Below are 24,059 nucleotides of genomic sequence, written 5' to 3'. Positions count from 1 at the left end.
TCCAGAGCCCAGCTCAGATCAGAAAACCCTGCTCAGAAACCTGGGGGTGGGCCCAGCAATCTGCATTGAACAAGTTCCACAGGTGATGCTGTTGCACGTGGAAGTTTGAGAACTGCTGTTCTTAGTAGGAAAAAAAAAAATCACATGTGACCCCCTTAAATCTTAGCCTTGGAATTTTCCAGAGGGGCTTGGAACCATTGCTTGGAGTTTGGCTGTGGTACATGAGTGAGGAGAACTGTTGATGGGCAGTCATGCATAGTTGGGTGAGCTTCAGGTGGAGTGAATTAAACTTCTTCTCTTACAGCCATAAATGAAGACCAAGTGCTCATCATTGGGTTTGATATTAGTACATTCCTGAGCTGTTCATCAAGTTCCAAGAAAAGGTAATGTTAGATTTCCTGTTGAACTATCAATAACTGATGTTTGCAGAATGCTCTGCTGTTCTTCACCTGTGTAAACTCACGGGCCTTTTGGATGAGTGGGTCCTCTGTGGCCATTCTGGACATGAGAGATGGAGGCTCAGAGGGAAAAGCTGGGAACAGTGTCCCTGGGCCCCATGAGGTTCTGACATTCTCACCAATCATTCAGCCTCCTCTAGTTCACCAAGTGCACACAACTAACAGAGCTGATGTTTGAACCCCTGCCTTCCAGTTAAGATCTTGTTGGAGGCATTGTTAGATGATTAAGAGCGGGCTGGGTTCACGATAGGCCTGCCCGTCCCTGAAGCTATGTGGTCTGAGTAAAGTGAGTTCTCTGCACCATTTTCTCTCGTGAAATGTGAAGCATATTACTTGCAAGGAAACAGCATAGATGGGAAAGTCAGCCGTGCACCAGGCAGAAGCCTAATTCAGTGGTTTCTCAGGACAAAGTTTTTAAATTATTGTGGAATTGCAAATAATTTCTTAGCACATGACTAAAGTACAAAATTTGTAAGACACATACTAAAATAAAAAAAGAGCAGATCTGCAATTATTTCCAAAATCATGTCAGTCTCTTGCACTTACCTGGAGAAGGGCAAGGCAACATGTTCCAGTCTTCTTGTCTGGAGAATCCCATCGACAGAGGAGCCTGGTGGGTTGCAGTCCATGGGGTTGCAAAGAGTTGGACATGACTGAAGGGACAGCGCCCACGCGTGCATGCACTTACATTCCAATGCATTTCTCGAGTGAGAAAAGCTTGGTGTGGAAGCCAGTGCAGGGCGTTTCCCAGAACCCTCAGCACTCCACAGGAATATGATGCACAATGGAAGGTCTCGTACCCTGTGTCAAGGAAGGACTAGGGGCAACCATTAGCTTCCCAGACCTCCAGCTAGAGCTCGCTGCAAACAGTTCTAGCATAGCTCTGTCCAAGATCATAAGCTTCAGGGCACTACTTCTCTGTAGCTTTTTTTCTCCCAGCACTTGGCTGTCCTCAGCCATGCCTCCCTCTACTGTTCAATCCTCTCAACTCACTTCACATCAGCAGTTCACATCACCAGACCCTAGGCAGCTACATGCCAGGCTTTGTGCTGAGAGTATGAGAAGTACATTGCAGGTATACTGCATGAGCAAGCCGGTCAAACCTGCTCTCTGTTTATACTTGGAATCAGCTGAGGAGTGCTGGGCTGTGGTTTTTGGAAAATAAAACTGAAGAGGTCATAAGAAAGGGGGCAGTCTGAGAAAGCAGTGATTATAAAACCCCAAGATGACATGAGACATCAGTTCCAGGGTTCTCTTTCTAACGCCTTGATCTCTCGCTAATTCTCCTGAAGGGAAGGTCCCATGTTGGCTAACAAACTGAGAGTGGGTGAATGTTGATGGAGAACCTGCAGTGCCGGGGTAGGTGGGAGGGGATTCTGGGAGGACAGACATCATTTTCTCATTGGAATGTTTTAGACTCAGAAATGAGACAGAGAGGCCCACCAGTGACTCTGGCAGAGAGAGTGGCAGGAGATAGAGCACTGCTCCCCAGAGGAGAGGATGAGAGCGTAACCTGGGGTGCTCTGAGGGGTTAGAGTAGGGAGTGAGGGGCACCTGGAAGGCTGGACATACGGACTGCTTGAGCTAAATCTCTACCCAAGTGAGGCAAACCCAGGCTCCAAGGCCTGTATGGCAAGTTCCGTTTTATCCAGGGGGAGTTTATTTCTTGAAAACCTCTTTTCACCCAAGCCAGAAGGACAGTCGTGATCAGAAGGGTTGGGTCCGAACAGCTGAGTGGGCACTCCTCTGGGTCCCTGGTGCGTTCCAGACTCATGCATCTATTTTGGATAATCCACAGCTACAGGCCATCATTTCCCGTCACCACTTTTCTACCAAAGGCAGATGAGTTGATGCTTCATAAAACAGAAGGAGCTTACGTTTGAACCCTGGAGAAGGGCATGGCCACCCACCTCAATATTCTTGCCTGGAGAACCCCATGGACAGAGGGGTCTGGGGGCTACAGTCCATAGGGTCGCAGAGTCGGACATGACTGAAGGGATTTAACACACACACATCTGTAAGGCCCAGGCCCCACTCCATGGGAGAGAGGTCTGTCTGCAGGGTCCCTGTACCAGTTCTGCGCTCTGGGCCAACCTTGTAAAATGTCAGCCCCTCTCCACTGGAGAGCCCTAGGACAGGGAGTTGCTCTCGCCTTGCCTCTCCCCAAGTGTGTTCTCTTCTCCAGGCTAAACACCCCCACCTCTACCGACACTTCCTCAAGGCTGCCCTCTGCTGGTGAAACTGCCGCATGTTCTCAGGCACTGCTCTCCAGCCCACACGACAGGACTCAGGGAGGGAGGGAGGGAGAGAGGAAGGAGAGAGGAAGGAGAGAGAAGGAAAACAGACTAGAGTTAAATAGAATATATCAGACTTGGTTGTCTATGAAAATAGCTTTTTAAAAATAATTTTATTTATTTTTGACTCAGCTGGGTTTTCACTGCTGCACGGGCGTTTCTCTAGTTGAAGAGAGCAGGAGTGATGCAATTTCTCATTGCAGTGTGCAGGCTTCTCATTGCAGTGGCTTCTCTTGTTGCAGAACATGGGCTCAAGGCTACTCTGGCATCAGGAGTTGCTGCACAAGTGCTCAATAGTTGCAGCTCCCAGGCTCTAGATTACAGACTCAGAAGCTGTGGTGCTCAGGCCTCGTTGCTCTGAGGCATGTGGGATCTCCCTGAATCAGGGATCGGACTCATGTCTTCTGCATTAGCAGGTGGATTCTTTACCACTGAGCCACCAGGGAAGCTCCCAAACTAGCATTTCTATGTTATGTTTTATTTCAGTTATGTTTATTTCAGATATATTTATTTCTGAATAAATATTTATGTTCATAAAACGTAACACATATATGCATATAATGTCCACACATCTACACATATACATAGTGATATGTGGTTAAAAGCACAGACTTTGAGCTCTATCATTTGCAAGCTGTATAATCAAGGAGTTCTCATTTTAAAAAAAGATAAAAGTTTATTGACATAAATGAAGCCCAGAGATGGACAGTCTAGAGTGGGTAAAATCATCCAGGAATCCTCTCTCATTGCTTTGTCACCCTTAACAAAACTTCTACCTCATGGCGCTGGATGGATGCTTGAGCTCCTGCCATTATGACCATAACCCAGGCAACATGAAGAAGAAAGGAGGTTGTAGCTGGGGTTGATATTTAAGTGGTATGCATCAGTAGAGCTGCACTGGTAGTTCAATTACTGAAATATTTCTGTACCAGCTGGTAAAGAGCTGCTGGCCCCTGATGCCCAGAAATTACTCACTTCTTTAAGTCTCAGTTTCCTTCTCTGTAGGAAGAAGATAAATAATGTAGTGCCTGTCTCATACACTTATTTTGAAATTTAAATGAGGTAATTAATGTACATACATTTTTATCACAGTGGCCAATATAGAATCAAAAGACTCAACAATTGAAGTCATTATCTTTAGCTGTGTTTTATAAATACACATTATAAGAAGAAAAATTTCATCAGAACTGAAGACAGTATTCGAGGATGGTCTAATACAGAGAATAGTAGCATTAGCACAGTATTTTCAGTCATGCAGGAGCAGTGATAACTAAGTTCAGTTCAGTTCAGTTGATCAGTCATGTCCAACTCTTTATGACCCCATGGACTGCAGCACACCAGGCCTCCCTATCCATCACCAACTCCCAGAGTTTACTCAAACTCATGCCCATTGAGTCGGTGATGCCATCCAATCATCTCATCCTAACTTGCCTAAGAAGGGGTAATAATAATAATTTCCCATCTCCCAGTCACTTCCTGCCCATCACTTAGAGTCAGTGTTATTGGAATCTTTACTGACTAAACACATTGTCACCATTCATCAGCCTCAGGTCACCTATAAATTAGAGTCATTACTTATCATGTCCCTTTATATCACTTCACTCTCTCAGCTGGTCTTGTTCTCTGAGTGACAGCCTGACCCTCCAGACTGCCCTGCAGCTGGGCCTGGACACAGCAGTAGACGCCTGGTCACCCCGCTCAGCCTACCAGAGAGTCTGGGAAGCGTTTTCCAACCAGTCCACGGCAGAAAGGGATGCTTTCCTGCAGGATGTTTTTCCTGAAGGCTTCCTCTGGGGTGTCTCCACGGGAGCTTTTAAAGTGGAAGGAGCCTGGGCTGAGGATGGAAGAGGGCCGAGCATCTGGGACAGAGTTGGGCCCCAGAACACCGCCAAGGGCCAGGCAACGCCAGAGGTGGCCAGCGACAGTTACCACAAGGTAGACACTGATGTCGCCCTGCTCCGTGGCCTCCAGGCCCAGGTCTACAAGTTCTCCATCTCCTGGTCCCGCATCTTCCCCACTGGGCAGGGGCATAACCCCAACCCCCGGGGCGTTGCCTACTACAACAAGCTGATTGACAGCCTGCTGGACTCGCACATCGAGCCCATGGCCACACTCTTCCACTGGGACCTGCCTCAGGCCCTGCAGGATCGCGGCGGGTGGCAGAATGAGGACGTGGTGGATGCCTTTCTGGACTACGCGGCCTTCTGCTTCTCCACATTTGGGGACCGTGTGAAGCTGTGGGTGACCTTCCACGAGCCGTGGGTGATGAGCTACGCGGGCTACGGCACCGGCCAACACGCACCGGGCATCTCTGACCCAGGGGTGGCCTCTTTTAAGGTACTTCCCATCCTTGCCGTGCCTACTTGTTGGAAGGGCATTTGGTTGGAAAAACACTCTTTTACCTTGCCATCAGCAAGTCTTTCCTTTTTCTTCTTTAGAGGAAATTGGATGGAGGGAAGGAACTGTTAAAATTGTTACTGCATCCTCAGAACGGCTCTGATAGATGAGGGAATTGGGGTTCAGGAGGAGAAGCAATTTGGTTGTGATGACATTGATAGTGGGTTAGCAGTGTGAAGCCAACATTTTGAGCCCAAATCTACTTGACTCCAAAGCAAGTTTTTCATGTCAGCCAGGACTTCTGCAAGTGACAGAAAACCCAACCTAAAGTGATTTTAAAGCAAGGAGAGAATTTCTGAGTTCAGGAAACTGGAAAGTCCTAGTTTTAGCTGATCAGAGTAGAGTTGTTTGGACCAGCGTTGATGTTACCAGGACTCAGTTTTTCCTTTTCTCTTGTTCCCCTCATTGGCTTTATTCTTGGGCTTCCCAGTAGCCAGATGGCTGCAATCCTTCTCCCATATTTCAACATCGGTATAAAATAGGAAAGATGGCTTATCACTGTTCTGGCAAAGGTCTCCTGTGCTCATGATCTCTGTGTGGGTCGCATGCTCATCCCTGAACCAGTCACTGGGTCCAGGCTAGGGGGCTGTGAAGCTCAGTGCAGATCCCAGCTCTACCCCTCAATACTGGCTGAGAGATGGGGAGGTGGGGACGGAGGAAGGTGATCTTTCCAGGGGGCAATCAGATTATCACTTCAACAAGAAGGGGATGTATAACCTGAAAACAAAATATTTTTTCTTTTTTTGGCCACATGTGGCATATGGGATCTTAGTTTCCCAATCAGGGATTGAACTGATGCCCCCCTGCAGTAGAGATGCAGAGTCTTAAGCAGGGAAGTCCCTGGAGACAAAATTTTAAATATCTTCATATGGGTCCCAAGCATCATCTTCATTTTTCTTTAAAATCTCCCAGAAAAGCTACCAGCTTCACTGGCAACATTCTTCAGGATAAGCACGTTAGTCTGGCTTTCCACTGCCACACTTTGGGTTCTGTTCTGAAATGGGCTTCCCTGGTAGCTCATATGGGAAAGAATCTGCCTGCAATAAGGGAGACCTGAGTTCAATCCCTGGGTCAGGAAGATCCCCTGGAGAAGGGAATGGCAACCCACTCCAGTATTCTTGCCTGGAGAATCCCATGGACAGAGGAGCCTGGCGGGCTACAGCCTATGGGGTCACAAAGAGTAGGACATGACTGAGTGATTAACACACGCAAACTGTTTTAAGACAGTTCATTCACTGTGCCCCATGCTAGATAAGTCATCAAGACATTAAAACCTTTGGGGAGGGGGAATGATACTAACACATATTAGAAAATTAGAGAGCAATTCAAAATATGCACAGAGTGAGCTCTGTAAGTGACTCAATATAATGCCAGAACATAGCACTTAAGTCAAGGCTTCCATTCTGCCCTTGTTCAGCACACTTGCTTGTTCTCATTCAGCACACTTGTTTACCAAACCCATGGAGAAAGAGAACACTCCTGAAAGGAGAAGGTTTGGACCTTTCTGTGTTTTTATTGTGAAGCTCATCCCATCCTTTTCTCCTTAGGCTTCTTATCCCTACAGCTGTGTCTCCTGAGATTTTCCTATAGAGACTGTGATGAGGAGGTCCACCTCACTTTTCTCTCTCAATTCTTCCTTTTATTTATAAGACATTATGATACCAGTAAGGAAAAATTTCAAAGAAAGATCTCTCTCATAATCTTACCAGTATTTCATTCCAGTCACAGTTTCCTTGCATTCACAGTGTAGTCACAGGGTACCCTCGGCTCAGTACCTTTGATTTTTGTTGTTGTTGTTTTTATTGAAGTATAGTTAATTTACAGTGTTGTGCCAATCTCTGCTGTATATCAAAGCAGCTCAGTTATATACATATATATATTTGTAAATATTCTTTTTCATTATGATTTACCCCAGGAGATTGGATATAATTCCCTATGCTATATAGTAGTATAGTACATACTATATATACTATTATATATGGGTGTTTATCTATCCCATATATAATAGTTTGCATCTACCAACCCCAAACTCCATCTCTCTCCCTCCCCTGGCAACCACAAGTCTATTCTCTGTATCTGTGAGTCTGTTTCTGTTTTGTAGATAGGTTCATTTGTGCCGTATTTAGATTCCACATGTAATATCATATGGTACTTGTCTTTCTGACATATTTCCCTTGGTATGATCATTTTTGGTTGCATCCATGTTGCTGCAGATGGCATGATTTCATCCTTTTTTATGGCTGAGTAGTATCCCAGTGTATAGATGTACCGCATCTTGTTTATTCATCCCTCTGTCAATGGACATTTAGGTTGCTTCCATGTTTTGCCCTGACACCAGCAGGCTAAGCAGGGAAGCATTCCTGCTTTTAAGAAAGGAGCACGGTTTGCTGCTGGAGGTCAGGGCCCGGTTAACACTCTTCAAACACCGGTATCAGCCTCTTCACATGATGAACAGGAAAAGGAGCTCAGTGGTAACAACCCCCTTCCCGCACCCCAGTCTCTGCTCTCTGCTCTGCCCACACTGCCACACTGAGCCCTTCTGGGAGGATCCAGAATGATCCCCTTCCCGCAGACGAAGCTGAAGCCGAGAGGGAAGATGGTTTGAGTTTACTGAGCACGTGACAGAGTCGATTTAAATCTCGGCTTGTTATGCTCCACACACCCCACCTTTGCCCAGTGTCTCACGGTGCTCCACCAAGGAACCACGCTGACTTTTGTAAGACCATGAGTTGAGTCTACACACAGATCTTGGTGGTGGTTTCTCTTCCTAGATTTCATTAAGTAGAAAGGAGATCAGGCAGGCTAGAAAGAATTTTCCCCTCCTTTGTGTTAACTAAAATGATCCCCCCTTCCAATTAGTTGTTGGCTAGTCAATAAGCCCTTACTGAGCACAGAGGCCATATAGCACCGTGAGGGACAGTAGAAGCCGGGGGTTGGACGGCCTGCATTTACCCCTTCTCTGGATCTGTGTTCCGCACCTGTATTGTAGAAATAGTATTTGTACTTGTCAACTAAGTGAGGATCACAGGAGAGAAGCCATTAACCCTTGTTACTGTTGATGTGGTTGTCGTGCTATTGCTAATGATCTGATGGTGGCGTTGACTGGTTGTCAACACTTGTGGACATTGCTGCTGTTAACCTGGGAGGCTATCTCTATCGTCCATGTGGCTGATGTTGCTGGCACTGGTGGTGGTGTCAACGTTGTCCATGTTCTAGCCTCCTTTACATTGTTAGCATCAGTCTTAACTTCTTTTTGGTGCTGTTGACTTGATGTTTTGTTGATTTGTTGCCAATGTGACATAGGTGTTAACTTGTTGATGACCTGATGACATCAGTGTTGATATATTGATGTTGACATCATCAGTCTTACTGCTTTTATTAACTTGCTGCCATCATTCACCTTGGTGTTAACTTGCTAACACCGTTATCATTGACTTGTTACTGACTTGTGGGTGGTGCGGCTGTCACTAAGTCCTGAATTTCCTTCTTTCTTCCTTACAAGGTGGCTCACACGGTCCTCAAGGCGCATGCAAGGGCTTGGCACCACTACGACAGCCACCACCGCCCACAGCAGCAGGGCCGTGTGGGCATCGTGCTGAACTCGGACTGGGCAGAACCCCTGTTCCCAGAGAGGCCCGAGGACCTGAGAGCCGCCGAGCGCTTCCTGCACTTCATGCTGGGGTGGTTTGCACACCCCATCTTCGTGGATGGAGACTACCCGGCTGCCCTGAAGGCCCAGATCCGACAGATGAACGAGCAGTGCCCCAGTCCTGTGGCCCAGCTCCCTGAGTTCACCGAGGCAGAGAAACAGCTCTTGAAAGGCTCTGCTGATTTTCTGGGTCTGTCCCATTACACTTCCCGCCTCATCAGCAAGCCCCAAGGAGATACCTGCATCCCCAGCTATGATACCATCGGAGGCTTCTCCCAGCATGTGGACCCCACGTGGCCCCAGACCGCATCCCCTTGGATTCGCATCGTGCCCTGGGGTATAAGGAGGCTGTTGAATTTTGTATCCTTGGAATACACAAAAGGCAAAGTTCCAATCTACCTAGCCGGGAACGGCATGCCCATAGGGGAGAGTGAAGACCTCATCGATGATTCCCTGAGAGTTGACTACTTCAACCAGTATATCAATGAGGTGCTCAAGGGTAAGAACACGGATATGCTGGTGATCGAGCATGGGTGGTACTTCATCAAGTCTTCAGACTTTTGTTTTATGGGACAAAAACCATCTCCCATGGAAATGAACCCAGAAAATAGTGTTTGTAGTAATAGTCCTTCATATCAGCCTTCTAACTCTCTCTCTAAAGGCCTTAAGTCTTTGCTTTTATATTCCTAGTCCCTACAATGCTCCTTCTATGCTCTGCCCATCTGAGTTCTAACCATTCATCAAGCCTCATCATCTTTTTGTTGTTGTTGTTCACAGGATGTGGCTTGCAGGATCTTAGATCTCTGACCAGGGATTGAACTCATGCCCCTTGCATTGGGAGTATGGAGTCTTAACCACTAGACCACTAGGGAAGTCCCCTCCAATCCTAATTCTAGATAAATGATTTATGTAACCTTACAGGCTTTGCCTTTACAAGCCTCCCCTATTTTATAGCAGAACACAATTCAAGTGCTTCTTAAATCTATCTTCTGGGCTGCAGTGCTCAGTTCAATTCAGTTGCTCAATTGTGTCTGACTCTTGTGACCGACCCCATGGACTGCAGCACACCAGGCTTCCCTGTCCATCACCAACTCCTGGAGCTTGCTCAAACTCATGTCCATCGAGCTGGTGATGCCATCCAACTATCTCATCCTGTCATCCCCTTCTCCTGCTTTCAGTCTTTCCCAGCATCAGGGTTTTTTCCCAATAAGTCAGTTCTTTGCATCAGGTCACCAAAGCATTGGAGTTTCAGCTTCAGTATCAGTCCTTCCAATGAATATTCAGGACTGATTTCCTTTAGGATGGACTGGTTTGATCTCCTTGCAGTCCAAGGGACTCTCAAGAGTTTTCTCCAACACCACAGTTCAAAAGCATCAATTCTTTGGTGCTCGACTTTCTTTATAGTCCAACTCTCACATCCATATATGACTACTGGAAAAACCATGGCTTTTGACTTGTTGGCAAAGTAATGTCTCTGCTTTTTAATATTCTATCTAGTTTGATCATAGCTTTTCTTCCAAGGAGCATGGCTGAAATTCTAAGAAACCCCAAATAAACACCTCTATTTAAAAAATAACAGCAGAGACTTTAGAACAATCAGTAACAGAGACTTTAAAGCACTCCCAATTTTGTTTTTCTCCACAGCTGTCAAAGAAGACTCGGTGGTTGTTCAGTCTTACATCGCTCGCTCCTTCATTGATGGCTTTGAAGGCCCTTCTGGGTATAGCCAAAGGTTTGGGTTGTACCACGTCAACTTCAATGACAGCAGCAGGCCAAGGACTGCCAGGAAATCTGCCTACTTTTTCACCAGCGTGATCGAAAAAAATGGTTTCCTCAACAAGGTAGTAAAAAGACTGTCACCACCCAGGATAGCAAATGTCCCCCAGAAAATCAGAGCCTTCACTTTTCCATCTGAGGTGCCCTCTAAGGCAAAAGTGGTCTGGGAGAAGTTCTCCAACCAACCCAAGTTTGAGAGAGATCTGTTCTACCACGGCACATTCCGGGATGACTTTCTGTGGGGCGTGTCCTCGTCAGCCTATCAGATTGAAGGAGCTTGGGATGCTGACGGCAAAGGCCCCAGCATTTGGGACAACTTTACCCACACACCAGGGAGCAACGTGAAAGATAACGCCACTGGAGACATGGCCTGTGACAGCTATAACCGCCTGGATGCTGATCTGAACATGCTCCAAGCTTTGAAGGTGAAGGCTTATCGCTTCTCCATCTCCTGGTCTCGGATTTTCCCAACTGGGAGAAACACTTCTGTCAACACACATGGTGTTGATTATTACAACAAGCTGATCAATGGCTTGGTGGAAAACAACATCTCTCCCATGGTGACCCTGTTCCACTGGGACCTGCCCCAGGCGCTGCAGGATATTGGAGGCTGGGAGAATCCTTCCCTGATTGACTTGTTCAACAGCTATGCAGACTTCTGCTTCCAGACCTTTGGTGACAGAGTCAAGTTCTGGATGACTTTTAATGAGCCCACATACCAGGCCTGGTTGGGGTATGGCTCAGGGGAATTTCCCCCAAATGTGAATGACCCAGGCTGGGGACCTTACAGAATTGGCCACGCAATCATCAAAGCTCATGCCAGAGTCTATCACACATATGATGAGAAGTACAGGCAAGAGCAGAAGGGGGTCATTTCCTTGAGCCTCAGTTCCCACTGGGCAGAGCCCCAGTCGCTGGTCCCCAGGGACGTGGAGGCAGCTGACCGAATGCTGCAATTCTCCTTGGGTTGGTTTGCCCACCCCATCTTCCGAAACGGAGACTACCCAGATGCCATGAAGTGGAAGGTGGGGAACAGGAGTGAACTGCAGCACTTGGCCACCTCCCGCCTGCCCAGCTTCACGGAGGAAGAGAAGCAGTACATCGCAGCTACCGCCGACGTGTTCTGCCTCAACACTTACTCCTCCAGGATCGTGCAACACACGACACCCAGGTTAAACCCACCCTCCTACACGAGTGACCAGGAGCTGCTGGAGAGGGAGGACACTTCCTGGCCTGCCACAGCCATGAACAGGGCTGCCGCCTGGGGGATGCGGAGACTGCTCAACTGGGTCAAGGAAGAGTATGGGGACATCCCCATCTACATCACTGAGAACGGCGTGGGGCTGACGGACCCCGAACTGGAAGATACCGACAGGATATTTTACCACAAAACCTATATCAATGAAGCTCTGAAAGGTAAGTGAGGGTTCATGTTCCCCTTACAGGGTCTCCCAACATCCGTATGTCAGGAGTCTTGGCAGAATGGAGTACAAACCATCAACAGGTCTCTTGTTTATACCCTGATACTATAACTCTCTCCCTGTCTGAGGTTACATATCCCTCTGGAATCTGAAAAAAAGCAGTGATCATCTCCCCACATGTGACACAGAGTCCCACAGGAGTGTTTTCATTACTGACCAAATACTGGGTGACAAGTACTACTCTAAGTGCTGGGGACAGAGCAGTGAACAGAACAAACACCTTTATGCTGGCAAGGAGCTTACTATATTCTGGTAGATTCCATTTGTCAGGCTTCTCTGGTGGCTCGGATGGGAAGAATCTGCCTGCAATGCAGGAGCCCCAGGTTCTATCCCTGGGTCACGAAGATCCCCTGGAGAAGGGAATGGCAATCCAATCCACTATTGCCTGGAGAATGCCATGGACAGTGGAGCCTGGTGGGTTACAGTTCACGGGGTCACCAAGAGTCAGACACGACTGAATGACTAGCACTGACTTTCAGGTTCCATGTACCCCAGAGGAATAACCTCTAAAGTGGGCTAAGACTCTTGAATTGCAGACATGACCCTTTACTCCAACAAAAGAATTTGATTTTGCAGAGATCAGCCATTAATACTTGTTATGGGGTTATCAGTGTTAACAAAAGGGTGATCTATCATGGCACACGTTACTTGTGTGTACCAGTTGGTGGTTGAAGACCGCCTGCAGTGAGGAGCCAGTACGGGGCTGCGCTTCTTGGGCCCTGACTCTCCTGGTGTAAAGCTGTCCTCTGCCCTCTGTGCAATGTCCCCAGCCTACAGACTTGATGGCGTCAACCTTCGCGGATATGCTGCCTGGTCCCTGATGGACAACTTTGAGTGGCTGAATGGCTACACGGTCAAGTTTGGACTGTACCATGTTGATTTCGATGACGTGAACAGGACTCGCACGGCAAGAGCCTCAGCCGGTTACTACACAGAGGTCATCGCCAACAATGGCATGCCGCTGTCCAAGGACGATGAGTTCCTATACGGACAGTTCCCCAAGGACTTCATCTGGAGTGCAGCGACCGCCTCATATCAGGTGAGGAGCTAGCCGTCTATAGTAAACCTACCACGTGCCAGGCTCTGTCGGGGCTGCAGAGGGCAGGCAGGAGCAGAGGGTTTTCACAGACCTGTGGGTGGTGAGGGACAGGTACCACAGGGTGGGGATGGAGGCTCCTCCCCAGACAGCCTGGCCTCTTCACATCCCCAAATTCAGGTGGACAAGCACAGCTAGAAGAGCCAGGCTGAGACAGGTGTTAGCGGGCCAGGTGGAGCCAGGCAGAAACCCTTAGGCAAAGATGTGCAAATATGAAGGTTCTCAGCTGGATGCCTTTATTTCTTACCTCGTATCTTCCAAGCAGACAGTTTGATCAAAATGACTATCATGTGGACCTGGACTTTTTCTGACATCCTAATAACATCATACCTTTACCTTATTCGTGCTAAATGAAGCTCACTAATATAGAAAATACGAGGGTTCACTTTTCCTCGGAGAAATGAAAGCTACAAAGTGAAGTGTGACTTGCCCAGGCAGTTAAGGGTGGGACCCTGCTTTACATCTCCTGCCTCCTTTTATTTTCTTTGATCCAGGAGTGGGCGCTCTGTATTCTCAGTGTGGAACCTGGGCGGGGTCAGTGGTCTGAGCTGACCTGACTCTGGCTTGCTCAGCTCTTGAGTTTTTTCTAGGTGACCATAGCTGCTGAAACTGTTTCCAAGAAAGGTGAGGGTAGCCCTGCCAGATGACCTGACTACCATGATATAATGACATCTCAGACCAAATTCTGCAGTATCCAGATGTACATTAGCTAAGCACACAAACATAGAAACTGTTCATGTGTCCTGTTCCATGGCCTGGAAAAACCACAACTCTTAGTCCTTTTTGGAGCTCTGGTCAATACTGAACATGAAAGCTTCATTGGAGGAAATGCCAAGATTTCAGAGACAGGATCCTGTTACTCTTACTTGAGGCAGACAGAATCCTCTGTAGAAGGGTTTCTCCAGCCAGGCCAACCGACATTTGGGGCTGGAGAACTCTTCACTGTGGCCCGACCTGTGCACTATGGCCCATCCCGTGCACCGTGGTCCATCCTGTGCCCTGTGGTCCACCGTGTGCACCGTGGTCCATCGTGTGCACCATGGTCCGTCCCGTGCTCTGTGGTCCGTCCCGTGCTCCGTGGTCCATCCTGTGCACTGTGGTCCATCCTGGGCACCGTGGTCTGTCCCGTGCTCTGTGGTCCATCGTGTGCACCGTGGTCCGTCCTGTGCACCATGGTCCATCCCGTGCACCGTGGGGTCCATCCCATGCTCCATGGTCCATCCTGTGCACCGTGGTCCATCGGGTGCACCATGGTCCATCCCAGGCACCGTGGTCCATCCCGGGCACCGTGGTCCATCGTGTGCACCGTGGTCCGTCCCGTGCTCCGTGGTCCGTCCTGGGCACCATGGTCTGTCCCGTGCTCTGTGGTCCATCGTGTGCACCGTGGTCCATCCTGTGCTCCGTGGTCCATCCTGTGCACTGCGGGATGTTTAGTAGCAAACCTGGCCTCTGCCCACTGGATGCCAGTAGACCCCTCCCCCAGATGTAACAACCGGAAATGTCTCCAGACATTGCTAAGTGTCTCCTCGGGGACAAATAGTCCCTGGGTGAGAACCACAGCCCCATGGGTTTCTAGCTGAACTTCCTCTAGGCCCAGGGAAAGGGTTTCATTCTAGGGCATGGCTGCAGGCCTGAATCAGGTATTACTGTGACAGTTGACTAACGGTGATTGTTCTCAGTCCATCATTGCTTTTATGTTTATTAGGTGGCATTCAACAGAAAGATCAAGTTTTGTCTTTTCTTCTGCTTTTTTACATTTCATTTACATATAAATACATACTGATATGTATCAAAAGTATGGCCTTAAGAAATTCTATTTTGTTCAGTGGGTTATACTTTTGTCATCATTAGTATGGAGATATTTAAATCATCCCATATTTTGCCAGGTGGATAGTCCTTTAGCTAGAGCCTGTGTCCTTTTGACGTGGCCCATCGTTCTTTGAGCACTTTCCTAATTCTTTCTGGTACAACAAGATGTTCCAAGCAACTTCTGTCTTTTCTGCCCCAGCCCTCTAATCAGCCATTTCTCTAATGAGCCCTGGTTTCTTTTATTGGATAGGGCATCTAGAAACCAAGATCTAGGTGCTTAGTGTGCTAGCGGGTCATTACTTATAGGCCCTCTAGAAGTGGACAGAGTGAGGAAATACATGTGTGTACACACAGTGTGTGTGCACAGATATCTATTTCTACATCCACCCACTTCTTTATGTATGTTTAAAAAAAACACTTTGATACCTCCAAGTCCAATCCTACTCACAAGGTTAGTGCTGGCTTTCCCGCTTTTCATAGTCATATCTCTCTTCTCCTATGATGAGAAATCCAACTCCCAATATCCTCAACATAGTCACTTATTGTCTTAGTCCCCCTGCATTAACTAGTCTCCCAACCACCAAGCCATCTCCTTCACACAGATGGACAACACCTGTGCCTTCCCGCTGCTCCAACGCCCTGCCACTCTCACAGGGGCCGAGCAGGCCAAGCCTGGATGTGCATTCTTGGTTAATACACCACGCTGCCTTAGCTGCAGCCAGTCACAGAGTATCACACCATACCTGTCAAAGTGTTTTAAAGTAATTTATAGAAATTACACGTCTTGGACTACCCAAGCCCAAGCGTAGGCATTTGCTCAGTGGCTTGTGTCAGTTTCCATGTAGATTAGGTGAAAGGAGGAAAAGAAGGCATGGGAACAATGATACCCGTCCTGATTAGAAACTCTGCCTCCACGTCTGGCATCGTCAGGATTTGTCTGACTGTGCTTGGGGTTAAGGCACATCAGATTGTTCATTGAAACGTTTAATGAGCACCCACCATATACCAGACATTGCTGCACTGACAGCCGGGCCACCAAGATGAAAGAGGCCACGTCCAGTCTTGCCTAGTCTTGCTGGAGGGAAGCCAGTCAGCAGGTACATAACTGCTCAGTGCAGTGAGATAGTGCCATGACGTTCAGAAAGCTGCAGGAGTTGAGAAGTCGGGGGAGCAGAGAAGGTGATGCTGACTTACGGCCTGACCCAGGACTCCCCCACTGATAGGAAGGACTCCCCACCTGACATGAGTACATGAGTGACTTGACCATGTCTTGTCATCTTAAGATCGAAGGTGCATGGAGAGCAGATGGCAAAGGACTCAGTATCTGGGACACGTTTTCTCACACACCCCTGAGGGTTGAGAACAATGACACGGGAGACGTGGCCTGTGACAGTTACCACAAGATTGCCGAGGACCTGGTCGCCCTGCAGACCCTGGGTGTGACCCACTATCGCTTTTCCATCTCTTGGACTCGCGTCCTCCCTGACGGGACCAACAAGTACATCAATGAAGTGGGCCTGAACTATTACGTGCGGCTCATCGACACGCTGCTGGCCGCCAACATCCAACCCCAGGTGAGGTGGGGCCCTGAGCAGGCCTTGGTCAAGTCCTCGAGAGGGGGCCAGCTGGGCTGCGGAGCGTATCTACTGTGGGGAAAACGTGCTGTTGCCAAGTTTAGTTTTTGAGTTGCCTGTAAAGATTTTCCTTCTGTCCCTGACCGCCACACTTTACAGGTGACTAAGTTTGCTGAGTTTTCATGTTCTTTGGGGCTTCTGACCAGAAGGCAATATGCATGTGTGTGTGTGTTTATGCTTTTTCCCTTCCTTTTTCCTAACGGTATGATTGATACATATAGTCTGATACTCTTTACAGGTATTTCCATATCCATGTGTATTTTCCTCATCTGTTCTTTCTGTCTTTTCAGTTATGTGGAAATTGCACCTCACTTCTCTAATCACTTCCCTATTAGTGGACACTCTTCCCTGATTTTGCTCTTCTTCCCTTGGAACCAACACTGCAATGAGTGTGTATGCATGCTAAGCTGCTTCAGTCCTTACTCCTTCCAGCCCTGTGGTCTTTAGCCCACCAGGCTCCTCTGTCTGTGTAACTGTAGTTACATAATTAGATTAGGGTAGAAGTTTATAGGATATGATCCTAGGAAGCAGAACTGCTGAGGCAAAAGTTCGTGTGCTTTTAAGCAATGAGTTTTTATGAATAATAAAGCTCACGTGGGGGTTTCCTTCACTATCACCAGATCTTTTACCTTTTACTTGGGAGCCTAAGAACTCTTTTCCTTTTCCCCTGGGGCATTTATGATAAAGGGCCAGAGGGCACTAGCTCTATGGTACTGGTGTGTCCTCTGCTGTAGTGATTGGAGATTACGTACTACAGCCAGAGTATAATCTCCAAATTACAGCCCTCTTCTTCCCACCCCACAAAGCAGAGACTTTTACAAGTGAAAGTGCTACCTGCCTGACTTCCCTGGTGATCCACTGGCTAAAACCCAAGCTCCCAATGCAGGGGGCCTGGGTTCGATTCCTGGTCACAGAACTAGATCCCACATGTCACAACTAAGAGTTCTCATGCTGCAACTAAGATCCAGTGCAGCCAAATAAATAAATAAAAATAAATATTTAATTTTAAAAAGTGCTACCTGGACTCCTCACACTGCTAGCACTGCAGGAATAAATTGGTCATGCAGCATTTATTACAGTGCGTGTGAGTACCAGCTGTGATGGAGATGGGAGGGCCAGTGGCTGTCCTGTAGACCCCAAGATCAGGGGGGCAGCAATATCCATTACACACAGTTCAGAGAGAACACAACTCAGGGCAAAATTATTTTGTGGTTCCTGTTTTTTAAAATAGTGTTTAAGCTTTTATTTATTTATAGATTTTAAACTTTTATTTATTTTTGGCTGCATCACAAGGCTTGTGGGATCCTAGTTCCCCGATCAGGGAATGAATCTGGGCCCTGGGCAGTGAAAGCTCGGAGTCCTAACCACTGAACCATCAAGGAATCCCTGTAGTTCTTAAGGACATTGAGACAGGCAGAAAAGTGATATGGCCATAAAAACCTTCAAGGAGGTGTGGGTCTTAAAAAAAGAAGAGAATCTGGGTGGGTGCTTAGGCAGGCAAAGGGCATCTCAGGGAAAGGGAAAGACTGGGTCTGAGCTGAGGACGGCTGGCAGCTCAGTGGAGACCCCGGCATGGGGGTGTGTCAGGAGCATCCGGAGGGGACCCGGGGGAGGAAAGGCCACCACATGGGTGTGGCCAGAGGGGCCCGTCTCCAGCAAAGGGCTCCCACCCCACAGGAAGAGCCTGCAGACACTCTAGATGTCCTTGGGGATGCCTCTTAACAAGCAAAATGCTTACCTCCTTCTGAAACCCTCAGAGCATTCTATCCAGAATGCTGAAGCTCTAGCATTTCTGATCCTCGATTACAGTCAGAGCTAACATTGGCCAAAGAGCTGGCAGCATGTCAGTCACTTTTCCTGTCCTCCGCCGTGCGATTTAGGCCTCACAGTGATTGCAGGACACGGAGGTCTTAGTGCCTGAGCCAAGGTCACACAGCTGGTAGGGGGCAGAGTAAACCCAGGCTTCTCTGATCCAGATGTATGAATTTTTCTCACACTTCAGCTCTGCTGTCCTACCCTTTCCTCCAAAGAACCTTTGAAGCTTTTTTGTCTCATCATTCCTCCTCATCCTTAGCAATAGACATTTATGCTGGCGCATGTAGCATCGGTGGGTTCCCATGAAAAGCAGGCTGATGGAAATGCTGGTCTTGCGTTTTCACAGGTGACCATTTACCACTGGGACCTGCCCCAGGCACTCCAGGATGTTGGGGGCTGGGAGAACGAGACGATCGTACAGCGGTTTAAGGAGTATGCAGACGTGCTGTTCCAGAGGCTGGGGGACAAGGTGAAATTTTGGATCACACTGAACGAGCCCTTCGTCGTTGCTAACCAGGGCTACGGCTACGGGACGGCAGCTCCAGGTAAAGACCTCAGCCCCACTGGTCAGCAACCGGAGGGTGGCTTTCTCAGCACCACAGACAGGAAATCCAGGTGGCCCTGGAGGAGGTGGCCAGGAAAGCCCCAAGGCCTCAGAATTCCTGCCCCCCACCGCTCCGTTCTGACACTTCTGCTGAACGTGACCCTCACGTCTCAAACTGCCAAGTGGCCTCTTTGCTCTGTGCATCTGATCTGCCTCTGATAAGAAGCTCCCCGAGATCAAGGGTGAGAACTAACTGATACAGAAAAGGACAATACATCAGACTATACAGATCCACAGTGGGTTTTTTTTTTTTTTTTTTTTGGCAACTCCTGAAAGGTCAAATTTCCCAGTATTTTATTTGGCTGACCTGGGCTTAACCTGTTATGAACCAGTATAAGGTTGGCATCCCACTTAGAAATTTCAAAAATTCTGCTGCAGATATATCAGTGTCTTTAATTATGGAGAGCTGTCCTGAGCCCTGCTGGGGTCATATGTAAATATGTTATATGCAACTTATTACATTTCTGAGACACAGAAACCTTTTAATTTCTAAATACATCAAACTCTGAGTTTCTTTTTTAACAGACGTATATTTGATTTACAACATTGTATTCCTAAGAATTTTGAATAAGGAATTGTGAACCTGTCCTTGCCTTTTGAGAACCCTCCGATTTTACTTTTCTCTGACTCTGAGCCTTAGAGAGTAAATTTGTGTTCATTTCTGTGATTTCTTGGGATTATGTGTCCAAGCTGGGAAGAGCCAAGGGGAGATCTGCTTCAACGCATTATCAGATGCATCAGCCGTTGGTCCTTGGTTGACGTTTTGGTTTTTTGTTCCTCCAACACATGAGAGGCTGCCTCTCTAACGTTTGCTCTCGAGGAATCTGCCAGCTGCTTCCATCAGCTATACGCTCCAGCTCTTACTTTCACGGTGGGTCCCCGAAGAGAGTCAGGATGCCAGCCCTTGAGGCACACACTCTTCCAGGCACTCTGCCCGAGACACGTGAGCCACTCTTTGGGTGAGGGGTATAGAAACCAACATCAGGTGCTTCTGGGTGCTTCACACACACACTATTCACGAGAACTCTGTATTGCTCATTTTGCAGAGAAAGAAGCAGAAAGGCTGAATTACTCACCCAAAGTTACATGGTCAGCCAGGAAGGAGTAGAGCCAGGATCTGAATTCCATTCTTCCTCAAGACAAAATCTACAGTCTTTCTCCCAAACACCAAGAGGCCACCTATAGGCAGAAAGTGATGTTCTTGGCCACATTTATTCTTGTGCTGGGTCTTCATTGCTGTGCGCAGGTTTGCTCTAGTTGCAGATTGAGGGCTACTCTCTAGTTGTGGTACAAGGGCCTCTCATTGCAAGGACTTCTCTTGTAGCTCACAGCTCTAGGAGCATGGGCTCAGTAGTTATGGCACACAGGCTTAGTTGCTCTGAGGCATGTGGGATCTTCCTGGACTGGGGATCGAACCCATGTCCCCTGCATTGGCAAGCAGACTCCCAACCACTGGACCACCAGGGGAGTCCTGGCCACGTTTATGCTCCACTGACGTCTATGTCTGTATTTCCAGGAATCTCCTTTAGGCCTGGCACTGCCCCCTACGTTGTTGGCCACAACCTGATAAAGGCTCATGCTGAGGTCTGGCATCTGTACAATGATGTGTACCGTGCCCGTCAAGGTGGCATCATTTCCATCACCATCAGCAGCGACTGGGCTGAGCCTAGAGACCCCTCCAACCAGGAGGATGTGGAGGCAGCCAAGAGATACGTTCAGGTCAGATTTTCCTCTGGGCGTTGTTTTTACTCCTTCTCTTTTCCCCTCCTGTCATGATCTAATGAAAACAGAATTAGCCTGTGAAACAAAGATTTCGGATCTAGGCCTTGTTTTGCTGTTACCTTATTTTGTGCACTTGGGAAAATCATCAAAGCTTTTAATATCTTAGTTTTCTAGTCTTTAAAATGGAGGTGACCTAACTACCCCATAGGTTTGCTGGAATGAAAGTTCTTTGGGGTTGAGTTTTCTTTCAAGTCTTAGAAAATCAGTTATACGTACAACTCTTACTGGATGCAACACGGGCTTGAGGCTAAAGAACAGAAATTCAGCCTCTCCAGTCGGTGGTGTGACGATAGGATTGGGCTGCAATGTCACACTTCACCTCTAGGTGTCGCCATCTGACCTTACTTTCTCTGCCTAGTGTGAAGTTGCTCAGTCGTGTCCGACTCTTTGCGACCCCATGGACTGTAGCCCACCAGGCTCCTCCATCCATGGAATTTTCTAGGCAAGAGTACTGGAGTGGGTTGCCATTTCCTTCTCCAGGGGATCTTCCCCACCCAGTGATCAAACCCGGGTCTCCAGCTTTGTAGGCAGATGCTTTTACTGCCTGAGCCACTAGGGAAGGTTTCTCTGCCTGAGACTTCCTTAAATTGGAATTCTGTGAAACTCATCAGCGCCCCTAATTTTCTAATTCCATGAGTTAACATAAGGACTTGCATCTTTTGGTCATGGAATGTTGCTCTTAGGAAGTAGAGACACAAGTAAGCAGGTGCCAACACGGCTCCCCTTATTTCAGTCTGGGCCCTGAAAGGAGAGAGAGAGAGAACAGCCCTCTTCAGGCATAGCTTGTCCCCGGCTCCTGCTACTGCCTCTGGGAGGTTGGAAGGCGCCCTCTCCCGTGTTTCAGGATCAGGAAAGAAAGGCAAGCATCTCCCTCTCCAGGCTGCTCCCCACTTTTGGCCCTGAGGAATAGCATGCAGACCGGCATTTCTGAAAGGACACCAATGGCCTTGGTTTGCCAAATTCTTCACAAAGGAACTTCACAAAAGTGGTCAAATGAATTAAGTGCAAACAAGAATGTAATGTCTCCATTTGGTAGTCAGCTGTGGGGGGAGCCTAGGAGTGAAATTAAGGCATTCCCTCATTTCAGATTCACAGAACGGATGAATTAGAGCAGAAATTCATTTTCGGAAGTGTCACACTGTAGTCTAATCATCAGCTTGTCAGTGAGCTGCGATCCTGCAGCCCAGGACAGTGATCCACACACCCCCTCTTAAATTCAGCTTCCCCAGAAACACAATTTCTCACCTCCCAGTGAACTGAAGCTTCTTTTACTGGAGCGAGTATGTTCTAAACCTCATCTCTGGCTGAGAATGGAAGGCTGCTCTCACCCCACATTCCAGGCAGCAGCCAGCAGTTGCAGGGAGGATGTGAAGAGACCAGCCTCTCAGGACCCACAGCGTCACAGCACGCAAGCGCCGTGTATACCCTCTAAGGGCTAAGGGTGGCCTGAACCTTATTCAAGAAAACAGACAGGAAAGTTCCCCACTTTAGGGCTGCAAGTCCAAAGCGCATGAAGAATCACCCTTTGCCTGGGTAACCAGGAGAGCCTCGCATCTCTGCCCACCCTAGAAGGTTCTGATGGGTCCTTAGGCATTAGACCTCCGCTGTGGCCAGTGAGGGAATTGGGGCCTGGGGGCTTGGAGTCTCCCCGCCTCTTGGGCCCGGCCCTCCTAAGGGCAGCAAGGCAGCACCCAGCAGGCCCAGGGCTCAGCGCCGTTCACACCCCTCCAGCTGCAGGGGGTGAGAACACGGCCCTGCCCACAGTGAACTCCCAGCACGGTGACAAGACCCGTGGGCATTTAAGCTGCAACATGGAAACAGCCTTGGAAGAGGGGCGGGTTTAAGACTGGGTGGGGAGAAGGAGGCCCGAGGCCAGTGACTCCTGGGCCGGGAGCCTGCCTGTTAATGCCAACGCTGACTGTCCTCCACCCCCACTGCAGTTCATGGGAGGCTGGTTCGCACATCCGATATTCAAGAATGGGGATTACCCTGAGGTGATGAAGACACGGATCCGTGACAGGAGCTTAGCGGAAGGCCTCAACAAGTCTCGGTAGGTCCTGGGTGGCTGGCAGAGGTGCTGTTGGGGTTGGAGAGGAGTGTCTTAGGCAGGTTACTGTCTGCGCTTCCATGCGTGCTGGAAAGACGACACGAGTGTGTAGCTGGAGCTCTCAGCCGCGGACAGACACGGCTCTGACAGGGGCAGTTGCTCTCGTTATTCTGCAGAATAGGCAGGACGTCTGGGGCACCCACTTCTTAGTGACCCACGAGCTCCCTCTTTGCGCCTCCTCTAGCCCAGCTGTGAGGACTAAGCAATCCACCCCAGCCCTTACATCACGCATGTGCTGGCCTGGTTAGGGCAAGTCCTGCTGAGCCAAAAGGTCTGATCTCTCAACCCTGGCCTCCAACAAGCGAGTGCTCCAGTCCATCAACACAACCGTGCTGAAGCACCTACTGTGTACCAAGGCCAAAGCCAGGCCCAGCAGGGCCCGCACAGAGGGGATCCTAAGTGTGGCTTCCTCAGGAGCTGACACGGCAGCTGGGAAGACAGTGACCTTCATGACTCCAAGGAATTCTATTCCCCGCTTTCTTCATGCATCGAAGACTCAGATGAGATCAGGGCAGGCTGGGTGGACCCAGGAGACTCCCTGGACAGGACAGGGTGTCGGCTGACTGGGCCTTGACAATGAACAGCACTGGGCAAAGCAGAAGGCTTTCGATCCAAGGGGAAGGGCAAGAGCACCGGCCTAGGGGTAGAAGCGAGTGGAGCACCTCCGGCTGCAACTGGGGACCCTGGCCCAGCCGCGGGGAGGGCCAAGGCCACACAGTAGAGGGGCTGGAGGCTGGGCACAGGGGCTCAGTCCAGAAGCCACAGGATCTGAGAAGCCCTTGCTGGCTCCTGAGCAGGGAAGTAAACCGTATGGCAGGGATGGGGTGGGGAACTTGGGCCTTAGTTTTGCCCCAGTATTTCAGAAGCTCCAGGAAGTAAGGTTCTTTCCTAGGTTAATGATAGCAGGAAGGTCAAGATGAAGTTTCAGACACCGAAGCAGGGCATTCTCTCAGCAACCCTAAACCAGCAGCATGTGGTCAGGATCTGGGAGGGGGGGACCTCTAAGTGCCGCACACAAGGGCACGTTAATCACATCACACAGAAAAGTCTCACTGAGGACACGTGGAAAGAATGTATTTATGTATAAATACTCATAAAGACTCATATAAATGAGTCACACAGCTGAGACTGGCACAACATTGTAAATCACCTATACT

General features: G+C 48.7%; 1 protein-coding gene across 1 annotated transcript in view; it reads left to right on the top strand.

Annotated features, from left to right (window-relative positions):
• Window positions 1-24,059, top strand: part of LCT (lactase) — a 47,377-nt gene that overhangs the window by 17,703 nt on the left and 5,615 nt on the right. Inside the window, exons 5-13 of the mRNA XM_065927838.1 lie at window positions 305-383; window positions 4,363-5,089; window positions 8,652-9,297; window positions 10,443-11,990; window positions 12,826-13,094; window positions 16,244-16,534; window positions 18,756-18,954; window positions 20,530-20,732; window positions 22,736-22,845. Of these exons, the coding sequence (XP_065783910.1) occupies window positions 305-383; window positions 4,363-5,089; window positions 8,652-9,297; window positions 10,443-11,990; window positions 12,826-13,094; window positions 16,244-16,534; window positions 18,756-18,954; window positions 20,530-20,732; window positions 22,736-22,845 (4,072 nt within the window). The remainder of the gene's footprint in view (window positions 1-304; window positions 384-4,362; window positions 5,090-8,651; window positions 9,298-10,442; window positions 11,991-12,825; window positions 13,095-16,243; window positions 16,535-18,755; window positions 18,955-20,529; window positions 20,733-22,735; window positions 22,846-24,059) is intronic.

Source organism: Muntiacus reevesi, chromosome 3 (genome assembly GCF_963930625.1).
Source record: "Muntiacus reevesi chromosome 3, mMunRee1.1, whole genome shotgun sequence".
Classification (NCBI taxonomy): Eukaryota; Metazoa; Chordata; class Mammalia; order Artiodactyla; family Cervidae; genus Muntiacus; species Muntiacus reevesi.
This window is presented reverse-complemented; position numbering and strand designations above follow the sequence as displayed.